General features: G+C 45.6%; 1 protein-coding gene and 1 pseudogene across 9 annotated transcripts in view; one reads left to right on the top strand and one right to left on the bottom strand.

Annotated features, from left to right (window-relative positions):
- Nucleotides 1-23,815, bottom strand: part of EPHX2 (epoxide hydrolase 2) — a 66,553-nt gene that overhangs the window by 29,128 nt on the left and 13,610 nt on the right. For 5 of the 9 annotated variants that reach the window (XR_012332380.1, XM_073805814.1, XM_073805813.1 and 2 more), the window contains exons 3-11: nucleotides 20,832-20,991; nucleotides 19,682-19,872; nucleotides 18,140-18,262; nucleotides 14,649-14,723; nucleotides 11,320-11,415; nucleotides 10,712-10,790; nucleotides 8,023-8,057; nucleotides 5,354-5,380; nucleotides 2,696-2,781 (exon numbers count right to left, since the gene is read on the bottom strand). Coding sequence is in view for 6 of the 9 variants with exons in the window: in XM_073805814.1 (XP_073661915.1) it covers nucleotides 2,696-2,781; nucleotides 5,354-5,380; nucleotides 8,023-8,057; nucleotides 10,712-10,790; nucleotides 11,320-11,415; nucleotides 14,649-14,723; nucleotides 18,140-18,262; nucleotides 19,682-19,872; nucleotides 20,832-20,991 (872 nt within the window). In the remaining 3 variants the exon portion in view is untranslated. Of the gene's footprint in view, nucleotides 1-1,822; nucleotides 1,916-2,695; nucleotides 2,782-3,178; nucleotides 3,358-5,353; nucleotides 5,381-8,022; nucleotides 8,058-10,711; nucleotides 10,791-11,319; nucleotides 11,416-14,648; nucleotides 14,724-15,482; nucleotides 16,224-18,139; nucleotides 18,263-19,681; nucleotides 19,873-20,831; nucleotides 20,992-23,815 lie in introns of those variants that run through there. The other 4 variants (XR_012332381.1, XM_073805815.1, XR_012332382.1 and 1 more) reach the window with 4 other exon arrangements.
- On the top strand, nucleotides 5,927-6,235 carry LOC109550896 (10 kDa heat shock protein, mitochondrial pseudogene; annotated as a pseudogene).

The following is a 23,815-nucleotide window of genomic DNA, read 5'->3' on the forward strand; positions in this document are numbered from 1 at the left end:
GCATCTTGGGAAATGAAGCCAGAAAGGCTCGTGGGACCGGGAACATGAAGGGCCCTGAGTCTGGACTTGAAGCTGCAGAAAACCAAGAAAGCCATGAAGGCTTCTGGGAAGAGGTGAGAGTGGATGGGCGCTGCAGTCAGGAAGTGATGTATCAAGCAGCAATCCATCACGTGGATGCACAGAGGGGGAGAAGCCAGCAGACGACTAGTCATCCTGAGGGGAAGAGGATGGCAGCAAAAGGAATAGAAGAGAGGGTGAATTGGAGAGACCACACAAAGGCAGAACTGATAGAAGTTAGCCAGGACTACATTGAGCCTGGCTGGTCGGCAAAGAATTCCGTATCCCATGCTTACCCTGTGGAAACTTGTTCCCAGAAAAGAAACAGATATATAAAATAGGAGCAATGGGATAATTAGGGCAAATAAAACAATCAGTGGAAGGACTGGTGAGGCTTAACCAGCACCAACCAATAGAAATATAATGCAAAATAAATATATATATATATATATATATAAAATGCAAGCCATATATATAATTAAAATTTTTCCAGTAGCCAAATTAAAACCAGTAAAAAGGAACATTTGAGATTAATTTTAAATATTATTTAATATTAATTAACTTAATATTAATTTTAAATTTAATGTTAATTTAATATTTAATCCAATATATCTAAAGTATTAATAATTTCAACATGTAATCAATATTAAGAATTCCTAATAAGATATTTTACATTCTTTCTTTCATACTAAGTCTTTGGAATCTGGAAGGTATTTTCTACTTACAGCAATCTCAATTCAAACCGGCCACATTTCAAAAGTTCAACAGCCACAATTAGACAGTGCAGGTTAGGGTATAAAATAAGTTATACTGATGTCTGTAAGTTCCTAATGCTACCACAGGGAACCTATTTTAAGCATTACTTAAATCACAAGTCAAGAAATTCTAGCTTTTACTAAATATTCTGAACAGAATGGGGTTTTCTTTTTAATTGCTTTGACATATCATTTATCCCATATATTAAAAAATCATCACTAAACAAGATGATAATATATAAATGCTGCTGCCAACTGCATTAAGATGAAGAAAAAGCTGAACCACAGCCTCCTTCTGGCAGCAGCGTCTCCAGGTGATTGTTAAAGAAAGGATATAAAACAAACAAGTGAATAGACCCTGATTTTAAATAGGTTCCCAAAGCTTATTTCAGTAGAAAGGCAAAACCAAGGATTCAAAGAAATATTCCACATTAAATGTGGGCTTTTTTTTTTTCTTTCATTCATTGTCTGGCTAGAAAGGCAGAGATTTGTGCTGTTAGCAATATCCTTAAATAAAACATGCTCCCAGACCCAGAGATGCGGGGTCCCATCCTGGACAGCCCTGCGAGAGGGTCTCAGCTCCCTCCCGCCCTCCCAGAAAGGAGGTAACAGGGCTGCTTTGATGAGAGCAGGCGTAGAATGAGCAACTACTCCAGAATCAACAGCAGGCAGGGTGGAAACAGCACAGGAGAAGAGGAACGGGAAACCAGAGCACGCCTGCATCTCGGATCTGATGTTACTCTGCACAAAACCTCATTTGGCTCACGTTAAATCTTTTAAAATTCTCACAGGAGAACTAGATTAAGTTTAATAAAACAACAACAAGTGGAGACCATATGTTGTTGCTCTATTTCTTTTTGTTCCCTTCAAGGAGCATCTAACACAGCCTGCAGGGTAACTTTTTGGTGAACTTGATTCTTAAGAGCTTTCTTATCTCACTTTTGAATGACAGAGAGGACAGAGAGAGAAGCTAAAGAGATCAAAACAGCGTGCAAAAACTTTAAAAATACTTTAGGAAATGTGTGATTCTTTCTGGTCTTTGAGATCATCCAACAATTTGAGCTGGGCTTGAGCTGAACAAAGTTTCTCCAGCGTTTCCATTCCTATAAACTCAGCAAAATAAAAAGTAACTGGATTAGTTAGGGAAACACAGATGGCTGCTAAGGATGTCGTTTTAATTAATTTGCTAAGATCCGAGGCTGAAATGGGAGGTCAGACAGGCTTTAACTGCAGTTACCAGCTCAAATGGGGTGTGGCCACAAGGACCACCTGACTCTCCAGGTTCAAAACCCATCACCTGAAAGCTCCCACTTGTGCCCTGAAATGTCATTCTGAGAATGATTATGAGTGATGTGATGGCGATCATGACATATCATTCCAACCTGACATCTGTTTTACTGTATTTTGCAGGTTGAAGAGTCGGGTAGGAGTGACCATTACCACTTTGTGGTTGAAGATACCAGGGCCTAACGGGTGAAGTGATTTGTCACGTAGCCAGTTCAGGGTAAAAGTGAAAGCCACATTTTCTGACTCTGACCAGGGTTAAAGTGTCTCCTGGCACTCAGTTCTATGACTCTGACATCCCCTGCTGCCTCACTTCCTCCCCTCAAAGCCCACCCTCATTCTCCTGCATTCCCACTGGCTACACAGGCCCTGAATTATTCGTTGCATTACTGGTGATTGGGACAGGCCTTGTGCCCAAGACGTTAGCTCATTAACCCCTCCCTACTTATACACCAATGAGCTAAGGAGCTACGGTGTCACCTTCCCAGGTAATAACCTATTGTTTTCAAGAAGTTTTCTGGAATTCAAGACCTGAGGAAGGAGTCTAGGGAATTCAAGTCCAGTCTGACCCAAATTCTTGATGTCCGAGGTCTAATTACCTCACTCTCTTGGGGTAGAAAAGAGCCATATTCCACACCAGCATGCCACCCCAGTCGTGGCCAATGAACACAGCTTGAGCGATGCCCTAGGAGGACAAAGAAGGGGGCTGAGTGTGAGTAGCTTTCCGGGACAGGAGAGGGGATGCTGAGAGCCGGAGGCCTGGGGGCTCCCCTTAGGCCTAACCGCAGCAGCTACGCCCAACACCCGCCCTCTTGAAGCCTCTGGTCCCATGTACAGGCCCCGCCGACCCTGCACACAAATGGCTGGCCTCTTAAATCTTCTCAGAAGACTGAGGCCATTGGCCATGAATTCCCTCTCTACCTTCCCACAAATCAAACTTTGTTTCACCTCCTTTCCTCCCTTCTGTCTTCACGTTAGAATGACACCGCCCCTGCCCTCCGTGCTCATCTTTCACTGAGTGGTTATTATTCTGTTCCCCATTCTTTCAGATCTTTTCTACACAACTCAGAAGCATCCTTTACCTCCCAGTTTCTCCCTGCGCCTTCCTCTCCTCTGCTGCTGTAACCACGAGCGACCACAGCTCCCTTTGTGCAGGATCTTCTGTGTCACAGGCCCTTTATCTGGAATCCTCCCAGTAACCTTCGAACTCACATTTTACCAATGAAAAGATGGCTCACAGGGGGCGGGTGACTTGGCCAGGCTGCACGGATGGTAAATGGGGGAACCGCCATTCAGACCCAGGTCTCCTAACCTAAACTAGGGCTCCCTCCTCTATGCCACCCGCTGGGCGCTTTAGGGCCTCCGATCCGCCCCGGCCCCACCACCAGCTGGAAAGGAGCTGGAAAGGCGGTTCCTTGCCTCAGCTCTCTGCCACACTCCGTCTCCTGTGTTCTCCCGCTTTTCACAATGGTTTATATCAGGTGCCTCCCTAACGACCTTCCTAAGTCCCTCCAGTGGCTTCTTCCCTGCTACGCCCAAGTCCACTGAAACGTCTCTCTTTAAGGCTACTAATCACTAATAATTTTGTTCCCCTCCTGGTTCTCATTCTTCCGATTGTTCTGCAGTGTGAGTGAAAAAAATGCTGCCTGGCGTATCAGTAAACAAAGGATGTTGCAGCCACCAAGTCACTGCAGTCACCCCGCTGGTGAACCCTCAGGGAACTCAGGATGGAGACAAACAGGCTGCCCACTGCCAAGCCCTCAGTCACTGCAGCCACCCTCAATGGGGCACCCGGAGGGGATTCAGGATGGAGAAAAGCAGGATACCGGCCCCAGCTAGCAGAGGTGCATGTCGAAGGAATGATTTCTATGAGCCCAGACTCTTGCACCTTCCAATACAGAGAAAAATGCTAAATTCCTTAACTTGAGATACGTGGTTTTCTTTAATTAAGAGTAATCTTTTGATGTTCCGACTACCTAGACTTTGTTGCAGAAACTACTATATATCCTGCCTCCTCTCTTACCTCTCTGGAAGCAGTCTCAGAGCTATCTGAGATGCTGTATCGGGCTTACGTCCTCAGTTTGTCCACCAAATAAAACACAATTCTCAACTTTTAGGGTGTGCTTTTTTTTTTAGTCAACAGCAGCATGAGGCATTTCCTTTGAAACATTCTTCCCTGGGCTTCTGTGAAACTCTGCTTTCCAGACTCTTCTTACTTCCCTGAGTCTACGACTCCCTCTCTCTACCTCTCACTTGGGACTATTCCATGGCTCAGCCTTCAGGCCTGTCGTTGGGGAGCTCATCTCCTCCAAAGGCTTCAGGCACCACCTCCAGGTGGCAAATGACCACCTCATCTGGTCACCCAGGTCATCCAGGTTGGCCCAGTCTCCTTCCCACATATCCTAGTCATGACTGGGCCGGGGACGGACACCTGACCCAGCTGGCCAGCAACCACAGAGACTCCCTCTCAACCATCAGAATAAGAGACGTTCCCAGCCAGTTGGAAATCTTCTAGAAAAAGTCAGGAGTGGGGCGGCCACACTGGGCCTTAGCTATCCCCATCACACTCAAAAGTTCCAAAGCCAGTTCCACAGGACTGAGAATCTGCAGAGGATGGGACATGACATTGTTACCGCACGTCCTACACCAGGCCCTGCTGTAGATCTGGAACTCCTTCGTCATCTCAGCCCCCCTGTACTGTCACTGTCCTGGCTGGGCCCTCTGCCCCCTCAGCCATGCTGCGGTGTCTCCCTTCTGCCACGTGACCTGACTGAAGGTGGCAGAGGATGTACCTGAGTCTCAGAAGAGTGTGTGTGCTCTGCGGCAGTGTATTCTCAGATGACCCCTGTTGATCGTTTTCATTGAGTTTGACATTCCAAACCATGTTAAACGAAGACATTCGATTTTAAATATGTCAAAAGGGATGGAAGTTTTAAGAAGCTGGGAAGTATTAGCCTATCGGATGTTTCCCAACCTTCTTCAGCTGGCACTAAGGCTCTTCATCTGGCTTAAAGCCAACAGAGACATTCTATCCCCTGGAAGATGCTTTTCATGAAACAAGAACCAAACCAATCTCACCTCTATATTCTCCAAACCTGTCTTTATAATCCCTTCCGGCCCACCACCCCACCTTCCCCCTCCCATACCACTCCCTTCAGGGCTCTAACAGCTGACACCTTCAAAGGTCACAGCTTTTCTTTAATTGCCCACTTCCAAACAGAATTCTCCAAAGAGATGAGTTCAAAATAATTACTTACCAACTTATCCAGGAAGGTGACCATGTCCTAAGAAAGAAAACACACACACAAAATCAGAACTGTATCCATCACCTCAGCGGCTTCGAGGTTAGAATTACTGTGTTTGCCTTGGTTACAGTCTGAATTGTGTCCCCCACCTTCCCCACCCCCCCCCCCACAAAATTCATATGCTGAAGCCCAAACCCTAACCCCTGGTACTTCAGAATGTGACTCTATTTGGAGATAGGATCTTAAGTAAAGATGTGATTAAGTTAAATGGGGTCATTAGGGCGGGTCCTGATCCAATATAAGACAGAAGATTTGGACACAGACACAGAGGAAAGACAAGAACAACAAGAGAAGCCACCACAATGAGAAGCCTGTGCACCGCAACGAAGAGTAGCCCCTGCTCGCCACAACTAGAGGAAGCTGGCACGCAGCAACAAAGACCCAACTCAGCCAAAAATAAATAAATAAACTAATTAATTAATTAAAAAAAAAAGGCAACAGCAGATATGTCCAGAGGGCCAGACTGCACGTCCCTCCTGGCAGCAGTGGCATGAGAGCAGAGTACGAACTGCAGTGGCTGGAGTCATGGCGGGACAGGCATTTAGAAAGTTTCTTCCCTTCTTTGGCCAAGCATTAGTTGAAAGAAGTGCAGCCAAACCTGTATCCAAAGGAAGCATTATGCTTCCAGAAAATACTCAAGGAAAAGTATTGCAAGCAACAGTAGTTGCTGTTGAATCGGGCTCTAAAGGAAAAGTTGGAGAGATTCAACTAGTTAGCATGAAAGTTGGAGATGAAGTTCTTTTCCCAGAATATGGGTGCACCAAAGTCGTTCTAGATGACAAGGATTACTTCTTATTTAGAGATGGTGACATTCTTGGAAAATACATACACTGAAATAAGTCACTATTGAAATGGCATCACCGAGGCTGCCCATTCCACTGAAGTTCTGAAATCTTTTCATCATGTAAATAATTTCCATGTTTCTCTTTTATAATAAACTAAGGGGAAAAAAAAAAGCAAGCACAGATGACAGGTTCCATTGGTGAAATTACACACATATTTTTTTAGAAGGAGGCTCACAGTATTGGTGTAATTCACTTCAATCATTTATTTTCATCTTCCCCCCTGAAGAGAGGGGAACAATTATTGAATGGTGTCAGGAGGTCTTTTGAACCCTCTGTTATATGGACTGAATGTCTGTGTCCCCTCAAAATTCCTATGTTGAAGCCCTAATTCCCAGTGTGACTGTATTTGAAGACAGGGTCTTTACAGAAGTAATTACAGTTAAATGAGGTCATGAGGGTGTGGCCCTGACCTGATAAGATTAGCGTTCTTATAAGAAGAGTCCCAGAGAGCCGGCTCTCTCTCCCTGCCATGTGAAGACCGTGAGAAGGTGGTCACCCGCAGGCCAGGAGAGGGTGCTCACCAGAACCTGACCCTGCTGGCACCCAGATCGCGGAACTGTGAGAAACACATTTCTGTTGTTTAAACCACCTGGTCTGTGGTGTCTTGTTATGTCAGCTTGTTATGTGTACATTAGTCAGCTTGTTATGTCAGCCCAAGCTGACTAATGTACTCACTAATGGGGAATTTAGCTGAGGGTTTCCCAGAAATCCTATAATGTGCAAAGTGAGGTTCCCGATAAGGAACCAACAGACTGATGTAAGAGGGTCTCTAAGGGATGAAGGGTGCAGAATTGTGGTCCAGCTACAGTGGTTGAGGGGAGCTGGGACCCCCATCAGTGAGAGAAGCGATTAAGGAGGAATGGGGGAAATTAAATAGGTGCAGGGACGTCTTTACCTTCTCCTTCTAGGACCCCCAGCTGATGTTGTCCAAACCACTCCCTCAGCACTACAGTTTTATTCATAGCATCTCTCTGCTTTCTTCTTTATTATTCCTTTAACTTTGGGGTTCTCAGACTGGCTCCTCAGACTTGTCTGAGCACGGACAAGTTCCATGCTCCCCTTATGAGACATCAAGCCTGCATGTGGGGCCTGATGGGGTGCTCCAGGCAGAGATGTGACCCTCCTAGATGAAGGCTTTCTGTAATTTTAGCATAATCACTGGTATCACCAGTTTTCTGGCCAAGCGGGAGGCTGTTTCTTCCTCTCGGTCCCTCCAGCCTTTGCTTTTGCTCCAGGGCTGATGGAGGTTTGGGTGACAGTCTCTCCTCACCTCAGCCTTGGCCTTCCCCTGCAAGCTCTAAGGTGAGGGTCCCTCTCCCTGATGGTGCGCATGCCTATCTTAGAACAGGAATGCCTCTGCAGTCCCCAGTCCACACACTAACTCCCTAGGTCTGGCCAACAATGTGTTTACCACAATAAAGTGATTTTTTTAAATTCTCAGAAGGGAAAGGTGATATGGTGGGGTAGCTAAGAGCAGGAGCATGGGAGCTACTACAGGGTTTAAACCTGGCTCTACAAGCTGTTGACCTCAGGCAATTACTTAACCTCCCCATGACTCAGTTTCCTCTTCCATCAAATACTTAGAAAAGTACTTGATATACAGTCAACGTTGGCTATTATTTCAAAATACTTCGACTTTCAGAAAGAATTCGTACCCAAATGTTGTGAAATGCTGCTTTCCTGGGATTTAAATGAACACCCACACTTCTGTCTTATATCAATGAAAACACAAGGATGGAGAAGAAGTTACAGATGTTACCCAAAAATCCTTCTTACGTTGCATAACACTTCCATGGAATATTCTTCTATTTCTGCAATTAAAAATAAAAGAAATACACTTAATTTGCATGTTTAAAAATTACCAGAAAACTAAAAGAGCCCCTTTGGCAAAAAAAAAAATATCTTATAAAATTCTTAGGTTGATATAGTCTGCTTGTTTATTTTTGTTGTTGTTGCCTGTGCTTTTGGTGTCATATCCATGAAACCATTGCTAATACCAACATCATGAAGCTTTTCCACTATGTTTTCATTTAGGAATTTTAGTGTCAGGTCTTCAGTTTAAGCCTGTAATCTACTTTGAGTTGTTTTTTGTGGATGGTGTAAGATAAGGGTACAATTTCATTATTTTGCATATGGATATTCAGTTTTTACAACACAATTTGTTGAACAGACTGTCCTTTCCCCATTGAGTGGCCTTGGCACCCTTGTTGAAGGTTATCTGACCAGATACACAAGGGTTCATTTCTGGACTCTCTATTCCATCGGCGTGTATGTCTGTCTTTATACCAATACCATACTGTATTGATTACTGTAGCCTTGTAATGTATTTTGAAATCAAGAAGTATGAGTCCTCCAGCTTTGTTCTTTCTTAAGATTGATTTGACTATTTGTAGTCTTTTGTGGACCCATATGAATTGTAGAATTGTTTTTTCTATTTTTGTAAAAAATGTCATTGGGATTTTGATAGGGATTGCGTGGACTCTGTAGATTGCTTTGGGCAGTATGGACGTTTTACCAATAATAGCAATTCCAGAAAAGAAAAAGAAAGAAAAACAGAGAAAACAGGAGAAAAAAATTTTCAAAGAAATAATTCAAGAAAATTTCCAAGAACTGAAAGTTAAATGTACCCAGAAAAGTAGATGAAAAAAGACCCATATCATAGCACAATATCATAACATTTTAGAACACAACAGATAAAGATCCTAAAAGTCTCAAGGGTAAGGAAAAAAGGTACCATGGCACTGGAATGCTGTATAGCAACAAGGGAAGCTAGAAAATACTAGGACAAAGGCTTCATAATTTTAAGGGAAAATAATTTGTTACTTAAAATCTACTGCCAAATGATCTGAAATTTATATACAAATGATCTGAAATGTACATATATGCATTCCAAATCATTGCACTTGGCTTTAGAATTAATGTTATGTATAATCTTTGACAACAGTTAACATGTAAATTATGTTTTTATTTAAAAAAAAGAGTCATAATTAGGGTATGACCATAAGTCCCAGTTTGTCCAGGACAGTTTTAGTTTATGTGTTATTATTAATAGTTTCTCTTTTAATAGTGTTGTAGTTTGAATGATAAATTATATTACTAAGTAATGCCCAGGGGATTCAGGGAAGATTGCAGTATAGATAAATAAAAATAAACATTTAAATAATGAAATTAAAAAAAAAAAACCTTAGATGTCTTTCCTGAATATTTGGACTGAAGTCCTTCCTTTTGTCTAAAATGCTTCTGCATTGTTCAAGAGGCAGTGAGGAGCAGCTGAGTCGACACCATGACATTTAGGGAACAACCATGGAAGCACATCTCTGTCATGACAGGCTGAGTGGCCTGGTGGTGGCCTCCTGAGTGACTGAGAGCCCCAGCCCACGTCAGCGGGCTTCAAACCCAACACGACAGGCCTGACATGCATGCAGCCGAAGCAGCTCAGAAAAGGGGTGGTGAGCTGCTGCTTGGCTTGCTAAGCTGCTAAGAGCATCACTGACCACGGAAGGACCAGCGGCTCTGCTGCACACCTGGCTGCTTCCCATCCCTGCCTCCACCCAGGGTTCTTAAAGGTTTGGGGCTGAGGATCCCTCTGAAACAGATAAAAACAATGGACTCCCCCCTCCCCAAGGAAAATGCTCATAGACCCACACATGTTCTCAAGGGTTCACAGGTCCCTGACACCCATCCTTGGACAGACTCCCACTGGGATCCACAGACGCTGGGTTAAGAATCTGGCCTATGAATTACCATATGATCTAGCGGTTCCACTTCTGGGTATATACCCCAAAGAACTGACAGGAGGGACTCAAAGAGATATTTGTACACCCATGTTCATAGCAGCAGTATTCACAGTAGCAACCCAAGTATCCATCGATGGATGAATGGATAAACAAACCGTGGTCTATACATACAACAGAATATGATTCATCCTTAAAAAGGAAGGAAATTGTGACATATGCTGTAACATGGATGAACCTTGAAGACATTTTGCTAAGTGAAGTCAGTCAGTCACAAAAGGATAAATACTGTATGATCCACTTAGATGAGGTACCTAGACTAGTCAAATTTATAGAGTGAGAGAGCAGAAGGGTGCTTGCTGGGGGCTGAGGGGAGGGAGAATGGGGAGTTATTGTTTAATGGGTACAGAGTTTCAGTTCTCCAAGATGAAAATAGTTCTGGAGCGGGATGGTACCTCCTACATCCTGTATCCTCAATGACTAGCAGGAGACCCCCTTGGGACACAGGCCGTTGGGTTTCTTGAATTCATTCAGAGTATGAGGAGGAGAGACCTCTGGGGCCCAAAGTGCACAGACACAGACACTGCAGGAGCTGCGAAGGGAGGGGGAAGTCAGACCCCCTAGAAGGGCTGCCTGCTCTGACCTGGGACCAGGGGAAGACAGTGCAGTTGGAGAACTCAGACAGTCAGAAGGCATGACCAACACCGACAGCTGTAAAACAGCTAACCTACCAGAAGGAGCAGATGACTCTCCGTAGCCTTTCATGTCCACCGCTAGTACCCGGAAGCCCGCCTGGGCCAGAGCAGGGATCTGGAAAAGAAACAATTCAGACCCTCTCCAGTGTGGGTTCATCAGTGTTTTGCTGACGTCACCTCTTTGCTTCCTTCTATCTCCCTGTTATTGTAAATGGTTCAATTCAAAGTGCCACGTGGCACTACCTGGTGTCCTCACCATGGGGCTGGAATGAGCCCACCCGGCTGCCATGGATGGTCATAGGGTTTGTGCCCTGCACCTAATGCCACACCTGACAGAGCACCTTTCCTAGCCAAGACCTTGCAGATTTCTATATTCATTACAGAGATGTCCCAGCAGGTGGCATAAAGCATCTTGAGGAAGTATGCTTTTTTTAATCTGCAAAGGTGGCATATAGGCTAGCACAGATCTGAGCTCTGGAGCAATCTCCGGCCCCAACATTTCAGAGATATCGTGGTCATACTTGGGAGATGATGCTCCACAGTAAGGTGTCAGCTTCTTAATGATATTCCAGGTTGGCTCACACCATCTAGACACTTCTCTCCCCTCACCCTGACTGGGGCGTACTTCCCCCAGTTTCCCTTACCTGGTACCTCCAAGAGAACCAGCTCTCCGGAAATCCATGGCAGAGGCATACGGCAGGGCCAGAGCCCAGCTCCACAAAATGCAGACACATCCCAGGCTGTAGAAGAGAGAGGTGAGCGGGGAGTGACCTCAGTGCAGGCCGGGGGTAACCAGGCACCTCTTCCGCAGATCGCCCCGGGCCATTTCAATACGTTGCCAGATCGTGCCTGACCCAGCTTTCTCAGCAAAAAACCCACCAATGTTAGAAGAAAATGTCTGAGAAGAGACACGTGATCGAACTGTGCAATAAAAACAGGCAGTTTCACTGGAACAAGAGCCTGAAAAGAAGATCATAATGTTGGAAAACAAAACAACTTGGCCTTCCTCCCTAAGAGGCCCTCATCCTGTCAGAGTTTCTGCTGTCATTTGACATGTTTTCCACACTTTAAACTGGGGGCTGATTTTGTACAGGGCATGGTATTCACATGAAGGTGCAGAATACCATGATTATTTCATTAAAAGCTGTTTAGCTCTTGAATATGAACATTTTTTCCAGCTTTGCTATACTTCCAGTCCTTTGTGGGCTACGTGGGTATGGCCAAGACTGCCGGGGCCCAATATCCACCTTCTTCTCTTCTCCTTGCCTCCTGCTGGTATTTTCCAGGCCTCCCCCAACCTTCCTGCAGTGGCCGCGTGACTGGCCAGTGGCATATGAGCAGAAGAAATGTGTGCCCCATCTGGGCCGTAAACCTCCCGCGCACCTGGTTCTCCCTCTCTTTTCCTATCTGCACCTGAATGGACTGGGCCTTGAGGACGGAAGAACCTGCAGAAAGAAGGAGCCTGGGTGCTTGAATGACTGCGAGGAGAGAGCCTACTCCCAACCCACATGGGATTGTGCTGCAAGCCAGAAACAAACCTGGAGTCAAGCCACTGAAAGTGTGGGGCTGTTTGTTACAGCACTGAGCCTACTCTGACTATTACAGGGGGGTCTAAGCAAAAGAACTAAAGCAATATATAGTCAAAGTACCCTATTTTTCCCCCAAAGTACTTCATCTCTAACTTTCTAGTGGAAACAAATGAGAAAAATAAGCTTCACGTTATAGAAAGCCACTTGGAACAACTCTATTTCGCTGCATCTCACACTACTCCAAGCTGGCGTTCCAAACCGGAAGTTTCATTCACAATTCCCAACAAGCTATTTCGCTCAAGAAAACATCGGGCTGACATTTCACAAACCCTTTCTTGGACTACAGTCTTTTTTTTTAATCAGAATATGTTCTCTAGTCTTCCCTTTAGTACTTGGCAAAAGGAGGGACTTGAACTTTAAATTGTATGCTCCTTTATACTGAAAAATGTTATCGTTCTGATGTCCAATCAAATGATCCTACTCCGCCTCTGTCCTCAATGGATCTTAACTAGAAGGCTCGTTCTTGCTGCTAGGTATTTGATTCAGCTGAGTAGCTCAGCAAATGCATGCACTTTCCCATCCTTTGAACAGTGTGCTCTAAAATTGCCGTTAAGCCAGAAAACTGAAAAGACCTGTTATCAACGCACTCGGAGTTGCATTAGCATCAAGGCAACAGCACTCCCAGAGCCTGGGCTCCCCAGAGGCCACTGCCCCAGCCCTATAGTTTTGGGGTGAGGGCAGAGGAAGTGGTTAGGCAGCTCTGATCACACTCCTTCAAGGTCAAATGGGGAATCTACTGAAACTGGCTGGATACGCAAGCATCAGGATTATGAGAGTAACCCTGTCTGTAGGATTGGAGAGGCAGGGTCACAGCCCAGACAGACCCCAGCCCCAGGCAAAGAGCCCCTTACTCGGCATCAACATTAGAGACGAGGTCTGAAGGGGGCTTATGAAACCTTATGAAACTGGTCCAGGAGCACCCAGGGTTCTAAGCGCAGCCACGTTGACCAGAAAAGCCCTTTCTCACTATCCAAATCCCACTCATCCTCTGATGCTCACCTCACCACTGAATCTCAGCCCCCGCAATTACAGTCACTTTCTCCACCCCCTTCAGAGCCCATTCTGAGCGCTTGAGCCACTGCCGTTAGGGCCGCATCCTGTGATGTAACTGCAGGGAATGTTACCTTGGCAGAATGCAGGCCGTACCATCCTTGAGGTCACAGAAGACCTCCATTCATCTAGGTATTTCTCTCTGTGCCTAGCAAATAGCAAATGCTCACTGAACATCCATGGGGCTCTCCTCTGGGGCATCAGGTCCTCCCCAGGTCCCAGACCTGCACAGCTCAGGACACCAGCTCCCTTCTTTATGAAGCACGAGGTACTACCCCCCGTGATCAACACGGGTTATTTCAATTAATCCTTACAAGAACACTGAGGGGAGGTATTATCGCCATCTCATTATAAAGCTGTGTACACTGGGGTCCAGAATGATAAGAAATGTGCCCACGTTTGCTAACTTAGTAAGTGCCAAAGCCAGGATTCAAACTGGTTCCACCTGGCTCCAAAGCAACTGCTGAGTTTTGTTCTACTTGGGAGCTAACCCGTAGCTTTAGGTCCTCTCTTAGTTAAATGGCCACAGTGACAAATGAAGAAAGATCCCAAAGTGAACCTGAGAAGATGTTTTAAAGCCCTGCTCTGTATCCCGGCTGGGTCAGGAGTCAGGGCCCCTCTGCACGTGGCCTTGGTCTTGCTGCAGCCCTGACCCCTGGGCTAATGACTGGGCGTTTCCCTCTCTGTATCTGGTGCCTCCCTGCATCCCTATCTGGCCCGTGCCTGACACAAAGGAAGGGCCGATAACACCCGATGGATGAAATAATGAAATAAAGTGCCAGACATGCAGGCTGTGGGGACAGAGCAAGGCCCCACGTGGCCTGTTGTTCCGTGGGAGTCTGACCACATTGGTCCGCGTCTGCTATTGATTTTTTTTTTTTTAGCTTCTTAAATTTTCATTTATTTATTTTATTTTTGGCTGTGTTGGGCCTTCGTTTCTGTGCAAGGGCTTTCTCTAGTTGTGGCGAGCGGGGGCCACGCTTCATCGCGGTGCACGGGCCTCTCACTGTCGCGGCCTCTCTTGTTGCGGAGCACAGGCTCCGGACACGCAGGCTCAGCGGCCATGGCTCACGGGCCCAGCCGCTCTGCGGCATGTGGGATCTTCCCAGACCAGGGCCCGAACCCATGTCCCTGCATTGGCAGGCGGACTCTCAACCACTGCACCACCAGGGAAGCCCTGCTATTGATTTTTGAGGAATCATACTTGTGGGAAATACCATTTCCATATACATGATGGATGTGTAGCTACCCTTGAGATTTCACAAACGTCTCACAAGTCGTTTTGGGGGGCTGGTTAGAGAGACTCAGCTGCTGGTGAGAGAGCGCTGACTCACCTTTATGGGCACGTACCCATGGCTCACGGTGCTTGGATCGCAGGGAATTGGTCGGGGGGCTGCAGTTTGGAGAAGCTGAAAGTAAGAGAGACACAGTGAGGCAGATGGCTCTGCTTCCTTCCACGAGAAGGCCTCAGAGTGAGTTCACAAAACTCCATAAGACAGCCCCTGGGTCACCTTTGCCATGGCTTCCTGAGTCCTATGGGTGACTGACCAACCCAGCCCCCTCTTCTCTAGGGTCAGTGGAGTCCGGTGACTGAGTTCTGGCCAACAGGATGCAGACAAAGAGCATGGCCTATGCCATTAGAGATGATCATACTAAGTGAAGTAAGTCAGAAAGGGAAAGACAAATACCATATGTGTGATCTCACTTATATGTGGAATCTAACATATGGCACAAATGAACCTACCTACAAAACAGAAACACACTCACAGACAGAGAACAACCTTGTGGTTGCCACGGGGGAGGTGGGGAGGGAGAGGAATGGATTGGGGATTTGGCGTTAGTGGATGCAAACTATTACATTTAGAATGGATAAACAACAAGGTCCTACTGTATAGCACAGGGAATGATATTCAATATCCTGTGATAAACCATAATGGTAAAGAATATAAAAAATGTAATAAAATAAAATTTAGAAAAAGAAGAGCATGGCCTGACCACCAGAGCTGTGAAAATCCCTACATGATTCTCTATATTCTTTTCCCCCTTTTCATCTGGTGTTCGGCGTGACCTCGGAAACCACCAATAGAAGACAGGGGTTCTCCATCAACCTGGGTCCTAGAATGGCTGTGAGGCAAGCCCCTGGCCACCACCCACTGAATTTCACATCTGCGAGGAATAAACACCACTTGCTCCCAAACACTGAGATTTTGGACTTTAATGAATATAATTCTTCTCTAGGGCAGTTCCTCAAGTAGTCACCCAGGCTCATGCTGGACACAGCCAGGAATGCCAAGTTCACAGAGCAGTCATCCCATCATTACATGACTCTGTTGAAGGGTTTCTTCCTCAAGTCGGCCAAAATCGAACTCTCCGGGCCTTGTATGGGTCAGCTCGGGCGGCCACAACACTGTGCCGCAGACTGGGGTGCTTAAACAACAGACATTTGTTTTCTCACACTTCTGGAAGCTGGAAGTCCAAGAAGGTGCTGGCAGGGTTGGTTCCTCCTGAGGCCTCTCTCCTTGACTTGTAGACAGCCGTCTTCTCCCCGTATCCTCACATGGCCTTCCCTCTGTGTGTGTCTGTGTCTTAATCTCCTCTTCTTATAGGGACACCAGTTTTAATGGATTAGGGCCCATCCTTATGACCTCATTTTACCTTAAATACCTCTTTAAAGATCCAATCTCCAAATACAGTCACATTGTGAGGTCCTGGGGGTTAGGGCTTCAGCATATGAATTTGGTGGGGGAGATGCAATTCAGCTGATGAAAGCCTTCTGCCTGCCGGCCCCAGTTCTGTCCTCTGGAGACCCAGGGGGGTCAGGTTACCCATCTTTGTCCATCTCGGTAAACAGGAAAATTCCTGAGCAAAGGATCCTTAAGAAGCTTCCGTAATGTACTGGTGTCGGTTTCCTTGAGACAGAAATGACAAAGGACAGGATGCTGAGCACATATAAGTGGGCCTTTTGTGAACAGCATCATGTTGGTGACTCCCACCGTTTGACTTCTCATCTTTAGTCCTAAAGGTGAGACCTAAGGAAGAAGCCGTTCTCTTCCGCTACCCAGTTTTCTGCCCTCTAAAATGCGGAGGAGTAGGCTATGGAATTCACCTAATTCGAAACACGGAAGAGTCTTCCTGGGCATCCTCAGAGGTTGAGATAGGTGGGCGCCCACCTCTGTGGCGTCTGGAGAGGACCCAGGGTGTGGCCCGTGGGGATGGGCAGCTGGGTGCCTCTGACGGCAGTGAAGGAGCCCAGACACCCACCAGGGCCAGCGTACCTGGGGTCCTTTATCTGATATGTCCCCGACTTCCTAGGTCACACACCAGGGATGTCCCATTGGTTCCAGGGGTGGGGAGGGTGTGGGTTTCCTATCTAATGATTCTGCCATGTGTTTGTCCAGTTTATAAAGCCCATTTATGACTGATTCCCACAGCCTTCCTGAGAGACAAGAGGCGCTTCTCCTCTGTTTAAAAAGAAATGATTATCATTTTTCCTTATACCTTCCCCATATCCCTGAGGAAAAGGTAGGTGGGACAATGGCTCACTTTCCCAATTTTACAGGACAGGTGTCTGTGGCTCAGAGGTAATGAGGGGAGGAACCTGGTAAGTGGAACCGGCAAAAGGATGCTCCAATTCTAAGTTTGGATGCTTTCTTCTCTGCTGCACAAGACCTCCAGGCTTGCAGAAGGACAAATCAAGCTTGGGTGAGATGCTCTAAGGTTGTAGAGTCATTAGATATACGTTTTAATTTATTTGTTAAAGATGAAAAGTCAGCTGTTCCCGTTATGGGGGCAAAACTGTGTGCCCTCCAAATGCGTCTGCTGAAGTCCTAACCCCCAGGACCTCAGAATGTGACTAATATTTGGAGAGAAGGTCTTTAAAGAGGTGATGAACCTTAAATGACGCCCCTGTAGTGGACCTACTGGAGACAGAATCCAATCTGACTGGTGTGTTTACAAGAAGAGACACATACAGGGGAAGACCGTGTGAAGACACAGCAAGAAGCCTTCAGAAGAAACCAACCCTTAACAACTTGCTCTTAGACTTCTAGACTCCTAGAGAGATTGCTGTCTCAGCCACCAAGTCTGTGCTACTTTCTGGCAGCCGTAGGAAGCTAATATAGTTCCCTTTGGAAAAACAGTGTGACGCCTTTTACGTCAATCAAGTGTATGGGCTCCCGCACCTCCTTTCCCATCATACTGACACGAGCAAAGCATGGCCTACAAAAGCCTACGAAACTGTCACTCCCAGACTCAGTGGGATCAGTGATCTTAGGTAACATTACAAGAACAAGAGCTCTGGCACAGCAGGCTAATCCCATCAGCCCCCAGGGGCATTATTACGGGCAGCCCAGCCTCCCGGGCTCGGGACAGGTTTACTTAGGAGCCTTCCCTCTGACTGCCAAGAGGGTGTGACCCAGGTGGAGCTAAACCACTACATCTGAGTGCAAGCAGCATGACCAGGCAGAGCAGAGAAGCACTGGGGCCCCCCTCCACACCCCAGGGGCAAACCCAGCAGCTACATTCTCAGTATTTACTCTGAATGGGTGGCTTTGAAGGCCCCACTCTAGTCTTGGTCCTCTGAGTCTGACCAGTATAGATTCTTGCTCTCAGAGTGTCCTTTTCCTGTTCACTGACTGCAGAGAAGGAAACAGGAAGTTCTTCATGGACATCATGCTGATTGCACTAAGGGTAATGGTCTCCCACCGAGGAGCTCCCTACTGGGAACCACACCGGGAGCAGTGAACGCCCTCACTTGTTTTGTCGCTTGCGTACCTAAACACAGATGAGCGACAGGAAATCTGACTCAGAGCGGACAGAAAGTTACCTGCACCCCGGTTACTTTCTCCAGCTCCCTCAGGGCAGTGTCAGTGTCATGCACGAGGATGGTGACCATCCCCAGGTCACGGGCCGGCTTCAGATTAACTTCGAAGTCATCCAAGAAAACCACCTGAATGCAAAGAGCATGGATACTAGCATCACTTCTACCAAAGCAAAACTCATGTACAAGGGCCACTGGCCAGAAACACGTTAAAGTGAGAACAGCGGTTGAGATTAAGAATTAATAATCTCACAATAAGATTGATTGATTAGAGATTAAGAATTATTTTCTTCTCTCCATGTAACTCTTTACTCTTAAAATTAAAAACATTTAATTCCATAAACATAAACACACAGATGGATATACATGTTCACTGAATTCTGAAACTGTAAAAAGATTAAAGAAGAATATAAACTTATCAGGATGACATTAAAATTCATCTAGGAAAATGTATGAATAGACCCCCCAAAAAATGTCTGGAAAAGAACTATAATAAAGTCAGATAATAAAACAGAGAGTCGAGGAATAGATTCATATCCAAATTTTAGTTTCTAATAAAAGTGTCATGCCCAATTGGTGAGGAAAAAGATTATTTAAAAGATTATTAAATTATTTCAACAGTTTGGGGGAAAAAGTGGGTCCTTCCTTCACTTATTCCCCAAATAAATTCTGAATAGATCAAAGATTTAAATGTCAAAAGAAATGATCCTTAAAAAAAAAAAGAAAATCCTTAAAGTTGTAGAAGAAAGCATGGGGCAGTTATTTATAATCTTGGATTAGGGCAGGCCTGGTTGTCTAAGCAGCTCATCCAACCTAAAAGCCATCAATGAAAAGACATTTATTTATATGCATACTAAAATTCAGAGCACTGTTATAATGCTTAATCAGGGGTCTGAGAAGAGCAGAAGCAAAGTTTGAGAGGAGAAGGGAAGAGTTCTGGGATTGAACAGGTAAGGATTTCCCTCTGATCAGCTTGTGGGTGAAGCAGGGTTAACAAGAAAGGGTCAGAAATGCCAGAGCAAGGAATTTCATCTTGGTCCAAAGGCCTTTTTGGAGATTGGAGTAGGGAAACACAACAAAAACAACATTTTAGACTAGATAATCTAGAGACGGCATGAAGACAGAATTTAGGGGTGCAGGGATACCCCTACAAGGAGAGTTCTGCAGTATTGGAGCCCATTCCTGCCCAGCCTTTGGTGGGGTGACCCTGACCAGCCTGTGTCTTGGGAAAGTCTCCCAGGGTCTATGTTTCTTTTAGGTAAACTGAGGCAGCTGGTCTAGCAGCTTTTGACAATACCTGTTTTAACCAAGGTCCTGTAAGAGCCACGGAGAGGAGCCAGATGCCCACCTCCGGTAGAACTTTCTAGGTTGAAGTGGTGGGTAAAAGCCCTTCAGAAGTCCTGGCCTGGGAGAAGTGGCACCTGCCACTGGACATAGGACCACCCTGCCAGGTCCCAGGTGTCCCCCATCTCTTCACGCCTCCTCAATTTTTCTTGATTGCAATATCTCTAGAACATTCTTTTCGACTGAAAGGCAGTGTCTAGGTACCTCATTGGGGCTGGCCTTCAAGACGTCCAGCACGAACTTGTAGATCTGAGGGTCAGGCTTGGCCATTCCGATCCTGCATGACTCAATCAGGAAATCGAAGTGCGGCCTGAGCTCACACATCATCTGGGCCAGGCTGCCTCTCTGGGTGCTGTCATCCAGCCAGATGTTGGTGAGGATGCAGGTTGTAAATCCTGAGTGAGAAGGTACCAGTGAATAGACCAGCTATAGAACTTTGCTCTGAGAAGCTCCGGGTATCCCACAGGGGGCCCCCAAGACGGGGCCAGGCGGGGTTCTGCTCACTTACATCAATCTCCTGATGTCTGGCTTCTAAACTGACAAGTTAGAAAAGCACCATCGTTACCCATAAGCCCCTCCCGGCGCAGACGCTAGAGCCTCTAACGGTGTGCACCAAGGGCTTTCAGATGGAAACACTACATCCCTTCATTTCTTGCAATCGTAGAGCAAGAAGTTGTGATATTCGTCAGCTCATTGGATCAGAGTTTTGACATTCATCAGCCCATTCGATCCTCACACCTTTGGGGCAGGCAGGGCAGATCTTACCACCCCACTTTTACCAACGGGAAAATGGAAGCTCAGACACATTTTAAGCTGCCCAGAGCCACAGAGTGCAGGCAGAGCTGAGGCCGGCCCAGAATCCCACCTTTGGACTGCCACTCCAACCCTCCTCTCAGTCTACGTTACTGCAAACTCTGCTGGACCACGCTTCAAAACACCTGCCTTGGCAGAGATGGTGCTCCCATTTCAAAACCAGAGGAATGTAAACAGAGACAGCATTATCCCCTGCCTAACCACACAGGACAAGAACCGGGAGGTGCTGGAAACGAGACAAGGATAAGTCAATGGCCAGACCCTTTCCATGTAATATGAGTGGGAAATATGTCTCAGACACAACCAGGTAAGGCTACTGATACGTGGGGAGGATGACCTCAAACATGCCTGTGACGAAGAGCTGGGCTCTGCCACTAAATAAATGTCTATTCAAGGAAAATCAAGTGAAGGAATTACTAATACATATGAGTATAAATGTGCCTGTCATTGAATTCAATGCACATTTAGATGTATTTTGACCTGACCCTCCCAAGGGTTCTCGTGTGGTTGGGTCAGAGAATGGCCAGTCTCAGATCCTTACCCTTCTTTTTGAGAGTGAGAGCTGCCTTAAGCATGGGGTCGTTGACCTTCCTTGCTGCAAGCGCCTTGCCAAAGATCTGATTTATAGAGAAATTCTCAGGGAGGCAGATTCCAGAGTCCTCAGAACATTTCCTGCAGTTTTCTTCCATGAATGGCATCCACTGTGAAAGTGAATTGATGAGGGATTGTCAATTGGTGAAACCACTTGGAAAAGCTTTGGGCAGCATTTACTAAATCTGAACACATGCATTCCCTGTGATCCAGCAATTCCACTCCTGGACACATACCCAGTGGAAATGTCCACATATGTTCACCAAAAGACATGTACAAAAATGTTCATAGCAGTACTTTTCCTAAGAACTGCAAACTAGAAACTACTCAAATCCCCCTGTTAGGGCTGAACTGGGTCCCCTACAAATTCATGTTGAAGTCCTAACCCCCAGGACCTCAGAATGTGATTGTCCTTTGGAAAGAGGGTCTTTAAAGAGATCATTAAGGTAAAATTGTGGTTCTCCAAGGACAATGGTGCTTCAAGGACAAAGGACGACCCTGCCTGTAAAAGTTGCAGCGTTACACCCCCAACAGGACTCTTACTCGCTCCCCTTACCGTGTTGTGATGGTTACGAAATTCCCTGAGCCCACCTGGGCAACGCCCACCTGGGCAACAGGACCTGGCCCAAATAAGGAAAGGCATCTTGCCTGTCCCACTCCACCCTATAGAAGGAAGGTATATGTGCCTCGACCAATCCGTAAATGAAATTTTCACCTCAGACCGTTCCTTTGTTTTCTGGCTATAAAAACTGATCAATAGCACATGTTTGGGCTCGACTCTCCCAGACTACTAGGAAGTCAGCCGGCCCACTGTTCAGGCAGCCACCCCTCCCTCTAATAAATTCTATAATCTTTACATTCTGCCTTTGTGTCTGGAAATTCTTTTCCAACCTGCATTGGGACCACGACAAAAATGACGTCGGGGGGCCCTAATCCAACCTGACTGGTGTCCTTATAAGAACAGGCGATTAGGACACAGACACACACAGAAGAAAGAATGTGAGGACACAGGGAGAAGTCGGCCACCTAGAAGCCAAGGAGAGAGGCCTCAGAAGAAACCAACCCTGCCAACACCTTGGTCTTGGGCTTCTAGCCTCCAGAGCTATGAGAAAATAAATTTTGTTGTTTAAGCCACCCAGTCTGTGGTATTTTGTTATGGTAGCCCTAGCAAACGAATACACCCATTAATAGCAGACTGGATTGTGGTATATTTATACACTATCATAGTAGCACTCTTGTCTCGTATATAATAGTCCCGAACTAAAAATTACCCAAATACCCATCAATAGCAGAATGATAGAGAGCCCAGAAAAAAACCCCACGTGTCAATTAATTTATGACAAAGGAGCCAAGAGTACACGATGAGGAAAGAACAGTCTCTTCAATAAATGGTGTTGGGAAAACTGTATAGTCACATGTAAATGAATGAAATTCATACCACTTCTCCCTTTCCTTACCTTCCAACAATATTACTGCAGCTTTTTTTTAATTGATTCACGCTTCAGTAATGTTTATCCCCAATGGTATCATTACAGTTTTCATTCACGAGTTGCCAAAATATGTGTGTGTGTGTGCGTGTGTGTGTGTGTGTGTGTGTGAAAGACAGAGAGTTTTAAAATGACCACAATTCACTACACTCCCCACGCTAAGACCACACTTGTCTTCACTGGAAAGGTGGGCTTTGCTTTCTATTATGATGGGCCCCAAGTTCTCTGTTAGACTGATAGGTGGCTGTAATTCATAAATTAAAAAAAAAAACCAGACTGCTTTATCTGTGTGCTCATAGAGTAGATTCTCAATAGCCTTTCTTCTCCGAGGCACTAATTGAGAATTCAAGTGGTTTTAGATCCTGATTACTTTATTTAAAAATAATCTCCAACTATACTTCAATTTTAAAAAATCGAGGTTGTAGTAACAACAATAACTACTATCTATTGAGCACTGATTACGTGCCAGGCACTGTGCTAAGCACTTTTCAAGCTTCATAACAACCTAGGAGACGGAGCATCTTATCGATCTCATTTTACAGGTGGCAAAACTGAGACTCTGAGAGGTTCTGTGACTTGCTGTGCTCACGCGTCTGTAAGTGGGAGCTATGCTCCAAAGCCCGGCATCAGATTCCAAAGTCCACCCATCTTATAGTTGGTAATTAACAAAACTTCCCCTGACCCAGTAGCCCTTGTCTGATAATAAGTACTCTAAGGACGACTACTATCAAGAAAACAGAAAATAACAGGTTGGCAAGGATGTGGAAACACTGGAAACCTTGTGCACTGTTGGGAGGAAAATGTAAAGTGGTGCAACCGCTATGGAAAACACTATGGTGGTTCCTCAAAAAATTAAAAATGGAAAACTACCCTATGATCCAGCAATCCCACTTCTGGATATATATCCAGAAAAACTGAAAGCAAGATTTCAAACTTATATTTGTACACCCATGTTCCTAGCAGCATTAGACAAGGTGACCAAAAGGAGGAAGTAACCTAAATGTCCATTGATAGATGAATGGATAAACAGAACGTAGTCTATCCACACAATGGAATCTCATTCATCCTTAAGAAAGAAGGCAATTGTGACACATGCTACAATATGGATGAACCTTGAAGACATCATGCTAAGCAAAATAAGTCAGTCACTAGAGGACAAATATTGCATGATTCCAGTTACATAAGAAATGTATAGTAGCTAAATAGAGGCAGAAAGTTCAGTAGTGGTTGCCAGGGGTTGGGGAAAGGAGGAATGGGCAGCGTTGTTTAATGGGTATAGAGTTTCCGTTTTGCAAGATGAAAAGAGCTCTGGAGATGGACGGTGGTGTTGGTTACCCGGCGTGAATATACTTAACACTACCGAATTGTATACTTAAAAATGATCAAGGTGGTAAATTTTATGTGATGTGTATTTAACCACAGCTTAAGGGGGAAAAAAAAAAAAAGC

The sequence above is a fragment of the Tursiops truncatus genome, chromosome 6 (genome assembly GCF_011762595.2).
Source record: "Tursiops truncatus isolate mTurTru1 chromosome 6, mTurTru1.mat.Y, whole genome shotgun sequence".
In the NCBI taxonomy this organism is placed as follows: domain Eukaryota; kingdom Metazoa; phylum Chordata; class Mammalia; order Artiodactyla; family Delphinidae; genus Tursiops; species Tursiops truncatus.